Source organism: Cyprinodon variegatus, unplaced genomic scaffold (assembly GCF_000732505.1).
Source record: "Cyprinodon variegatus isolate N-32 unplaced genomic scaffold, C_variegatus-1.0 Scaffold694, whole genome shotgun sequence".
Classification (NCBI taxonomy): domain Eukaryota; kingdom Metazoa; phylum Chordata; class Actinopteri; order Cyprinodontiformes; family Cyprinodontidae; genus Cyprinodon; species Cyprinodon variegatus.
Genome location: NW_015151147.1, coordinates 23,745 through 29,097, shown reverse-complemented (window position 1 = coordinate 29,097; position 5,353 = coordinate 23,745). Strand labels below are relative to the sequence as shown.

At 39.0% G+C, this 5,353-nt stretch overlaps 1 protein-coding gene across 1 annotated transcript in view; it reads right to left on the bottom strand.

Annotated features, from left to right (window-relative positions):
* The window catches only part of LOC107097416 (cadherin-23-like), a 98,947-nt gene that overhangs the window by 79,917 nt on the left and 13,677 nt on the right, over positions 1–5,353 (bottom strand). Inside the window, exon 3 of the mRNA XM_015394554.1 lies at positions 1,527–1,676. Within this exon, the coding sequence (XP_015250040.1) occupies positions 1,527–1,676 (150 nt within the window). The remainder of the gene's footprint in view (positions 1–1,526; positions 1,677–5,353) is intronic.

Genomic DNA, 5,353 nt, shown 5'->3' with positions numbered 1-5,353 from the left:
CGTACGATTTCATACGAACTCATAATGAGAATACACTGGTCTATTGGAGCCACCTCTCCATTGACGGATGAGTGCTCTAATTACCACAGTGAATACTTGTATTTCTCCAGTTTCTCATGTTTTATTTCCAGATTTTAACATCATTGGGCATGACCAGATCATTTACTACGGGTGTCCTCTGCTGCTTATCAATGATCCCAATGTCCAGTAGGTTGGCCATTGTAGTAGTTTCAGTGCCCTAATGTTAATTAATAAATTGCTTTTGTAAAACCAGTACAATGGCGTCAAATGTTTGTTCAAATAAATGACTAAGTATCAGAAAGGATTGTTCATCTGTTTCAGCTGCTTTGCTGCTGATGAAATGAAGAATAGAAATTTATATGAGGACCCATTGAAAGGAAGCTGCCAGTGACGAGGAAGCTAGTCCAACACATTCAACAGATGAATGCCAGTTCATCTTGAGATTATGTTACAGCTATAAAAGAGTGTGGAGAAGCTGTGGAGAGTTTCATTTCTGCATCTTGGTTGTTTTTTTGTTTTGTCTTTCCAGCAATTAATTGTTATTAAACAGTCAAAAGTACAGAGCAATGAAATGAACTCTTTGCATTTAGCACAACCCCTTGGGGAGAAGTGGAATGCCATAGTGCGGTGCCCGGGAAGCAGTGTGGGGTTAAGGCTCTTTGCTCAGAGTGGCAGTCTGTGGGAGTGGGGCTGGAACTCAGAACCCCAGGAATCCAAGCGCAACGCTCTTACCACTAGGCTGCCACTCCCCAAAGAATGTTCAGTAATTATCGGGGGAAGGAAAACCTTCAAGAGATTTAAAAAACAAGAAAAACTCTAATGAGGTTGTGTTTCACCGACAGCCTATCTGTCATTACGAATTGAGATGAAATTCTTGGACACATTGGCAGATCCCATTGTGGAGAACCAAGTCTATAGTTTCCTCTTAGTGCACATCAGTGCTCTGCCTTGTATGGTAATGTTTATTGGAGGAAAAAGGAGCTCAGAACACTTATAGGTATCTACATCTACTGTAAAACAACACTTTTGGTGATGATATATCACCCAACAGTTCCAGGCTGCAAAATTTAATAATACCCTGGTCTTTATCCTCAGCAGTACACCATCAACTGTGTCGTTATGACATTTCCTCATGGTTTTAGGTATACAAGCAGGTGAGAGTGAAACAATTACCAAGTACAAGTGGTTGCAGTGAAGTTTCATAAATATGCAAAAGATTGCTGCAACTTTATTCTTTCTTTGAATACGGCCCCCAAAAGGTACATACTTTCATTTTCAATAAATATAGTAACTTTTGTCTCCAAACCTACCACCAAGTAAATTCAACTAAGACATTCACAATAACTTTGGTTCAAAAGGATCACATTTTTAAAATTTTCCTTTTAAACTGTAATATATGGTGTATTACCCAATGGTGCATCTAATTCATCTGTACTAACACAAGTATAATTATGTATGTCTACTTAGACATACTAAAAGCACCCAAAATGAAAAGGAAAACTCACCGAAAAGCTGTAGCTCCGAATCTGTTCATAATCTAGTGGCAAGGCAACCCTCACACGGATGTCGGCACGCCCTTGAACCGCTGTGGGGGAGATGGTAAAGTATTCCGAATTGTTTCCAGTCAAAAACACCTGGAACATACTGTTCACCCCCTGCCGAAAAAAAGATAGAAAAGAAGGACATTTCAAAATTGAAAAACAGATAAAAAAAAAAAAAATGAACTCTGGACATCAAAGTCAAATAATTTCTAGTATTTTCTGTTGGTGAGTATTCTTGAACTGTCAACTACAACAAATTCATTCTCTGATCATGATATACCACTTTCTACTTTCCTTGGGAACATAATCCCATAAACAGACATTTTAGAACAAATCATGTTTCGAGATTGGATCAATCTCGTATATGTTGATGTTGATGACAATGTCTTGTTCAATTAGCGTGCAGTGTTTACTAAGAGTGTTCTAGTCTATCTCTAGACAGGCAACATATTCTCATTATCAGTTCGTATGAAATCGTACAAAAAGTTATGCACAGTATTTCGTGGGTTTTTGACGTTTTTCCTCGATTGCGCATGCACAGCCAGCCAGACGAAAAAAGCAGATCAGCAGACGGGCGTAAAACTGGGACGGACGAGCTTTCCACAGTGCAATAATTACTTCATGATGTCTCTCACTAGGTTGCTTGCTGTTTTGTATGTTAGGGTTAGGGTTAATTGTATGTTAGATTGTATGTTATTGAATGGTGCGTAAGATGCGCATGCACACTGATATCTTGTCTCGAGGCAAGACGTAAAAATACGACGAAATACGATGAAAAAAAAACACGTCAAAAACCTACAAAATATTGTGCATAACTTTTCGTACGATTTCATACAAACTGATAAAGAGAATACACTGAGACAGGTCTACACACAGATCCATCATTTATCATGGTTGGACACCGTTCCTCTTTGGATAATCTCTACTTGTAGAGAGTTCTAGTTCCTCACTTTTCACCTCATATCTACAGGATTTTTGTATGATTGGACACTGGGAGTGAGATGACCATAAAAAAGGATGTCTTTTGCCTTATGTCATGATTATCTTGGTTTTTCAAAGGGTAAAAGATGCCAGGCACTCCCACAACCTTCCCAGGGCAACAAGGAAATGGGGCAATTGCACCACAGAATCTCCACCATGCTTATCGATCGGTATTGCTGTCATCACTCCTGGCTTGTAGAAAATGTCTAATGGCTGTTATGGGAGTAAATACAAGGGGGTCTCTAAGGGTCTCTACTGCTAGAGACCCTTTGAGACCCTTCCCCTCAAACACCAGATGTCATTTAGACCGGAGGTCTTCAACAGGGGGCCCGTGACCCGTAGGGGAAGTACTGCATGGGGGTCGCAAAAGTTTTGGTTGATTAGACTTTTTTTTTATATTCCCCCCTGGAATTCTTTTTCCATTAATTGAAATGTCTTTAAATTCACATTAACATGAATTCAACACATTGTAATAAACAGATAAATGGAGGTAGAAGATATCTTTCAGTCATCAATGCACACAGGAGCTCTTTCAAGCTGGGCACCGTTTCATTCACAACATCTGTCCCATCAAGAAGGAATCAGAATCAGACTTTAATAATCCCAGGGGGAAATTACTATCGTTACATGACACTATATGAAATAGACTGACTATAGGACCAGTTTGATATTACACAATTTCATGCAATATATATAAATAGGGGGTCCCCGCTCGATCTGGCCATCAGTTTGGGGGTCCTTGGCCTGGAAAACCTTGAAAACCCCTGATTTAGACATTAGTTTTTATGCAAAATCTGGTCGGTCCGTCATGGTCTTGATTTAGTCCAGAAAATACATGGTGAAAATTGGGCCGTATTTGGTCGGTCTGATTTTATCCCACTTTGGTCCATTAAAAGACATTGAAAACTGGGTTTTCAACATCCTTTCAACAATCTGAAAATTATGGCTTTCCCCCCCTTCACCTTTCAACCAATGTAGATGTTTGGGCGTAAATCATGTCGTCTTTTAAACCAATTTTTGATCAGTGGGTTTCTTACCTCTAATGCCTTCCTTCTAACTGTGTTTGTGTAAGTCTTTATCCAACCTTGTTTCTCACACTTTCATTTGTTATAAACATTTTAATTATGACTCTGACTGCAGGTATGTGCAGGTTTAGTGGAGTGATTTGTTTTCCTGTAGTCATTTCCTTACTTATGATCAAAACATGCATTTATTGTCTGAATGAATTCTGCACAGGTGGCAGGGCAGTTTGCATATGTTTATTTGCTAACACAATACATAAATACAATGCAAAGCAAAAGAGACTGCAGAAATGCATTAAACATAAAGCTATTAAAACATGTGGCCAAAAGTTGTCATCCTGAACAGATATTTAGCTTAGCTGCGAGTGCTATGCTTTTTCCAAAACATAAAATGGGGTGCTACATATAATAAACTCCAAACATTATCCACAAATATGTTTAAATAACTTTGAGAAAAATATGGCCAAGCTGGCCGAGGCTGTTAAAACATGGAGCTTTAATCATTGTATTTTATGACTTATACGCAGAAAAAAAACGTTGATATGAATACAGATGACAACCATGACTATCTTCCCCAATACAGATACATTTTTCTGCTTTTGCGTTCCAGCTGACACAGGACAAGTTGCCAAGACAATGTTTATGATATGCAGATTATCTGAACTGAGAAGTCTGTTAAAATATGTGAACTAGTGGGCTGGTGTTTAGAATAAGATCAGTACTGTTTGATTAGTGTTTATATCTGAACAACATTTAGGATAAAAAAAAACTCTTTCTCTTAAGCCTCCTTCGAACAGAACATTTAAAGAGGGAGAGCATCACTGGGAAATCTGAACCAATTTAAGGAGTGACATCACAGCACTGAAAAACCTCTCACTGTCTTGAGGTAAGAAACCTTTGCCAGAGCACTCCTGTGTTTGATATATAAAGCTGCAGGGCAGCCAATCATGCAGTCATTGTGGTGAACAGAGGGAGACGAGTGGAGTGGTCGGTTGGCATTATGCTGACAGTTCAAATAGCCCCCTTGTTTTTGTTTTCAGCTCTGGGAGAACCATTGTAGCTGATGGCTCCTATTTAAAAGACCATCCAATATGCAGGGATGTCACTTCAAACTGGCCATAAACGTAATTGCCCGTCCATTTGCTATTGCCTCTAGAAGCCCCCAATAAAAGCATCCTGTCAGACACGGCTGCCACAAAGTTCAATGACAAGTTCTGGCAGCAAAAGTTTTAAAGATGCCAGCCGAGCAGAAAGAATCACAGAGAGAGCGAGAAGAAACAATGCGAGTGAGACAGAAATTAAACGTCTCTTTGTATTTCCTCACACTCACAAAAAGTGCTGAGCACTGGGTTGCAAACCAGTGTGTGAGTATTTTAAAACCACAGACAGTTTTCAAGACGATAACATCTAAAAATCTGCTAAAAAAAATGATTATTTTTAAAATAACATGCATGGCCAGGAAGAATAGATACAAGCTTTACATCTATATCAATAACAGCATTGAAGCTAGCTGAAGAGCCCTTGGTTACCCTGAAGGAGGCTTAAAGATACACAGCAAAGGTGGAAGAATCCCCACATTTAACACCTATCAGTAAACTACACTCTAGATACGGCTTTAATGTTAGAGCTACAAGGACAAGGCCGCTGTTGAGAAAAGATAAAGATACAAATTCCCGTTTCCAGCTTGGCACAAGTTATGTAAATTATAGCAAGTCTTGAAAAGGGAACTCAGGTCAAATTAATCCAAATTATATGGTTTAAAACAGGGGTCTTCAACGTTTTCCTGGC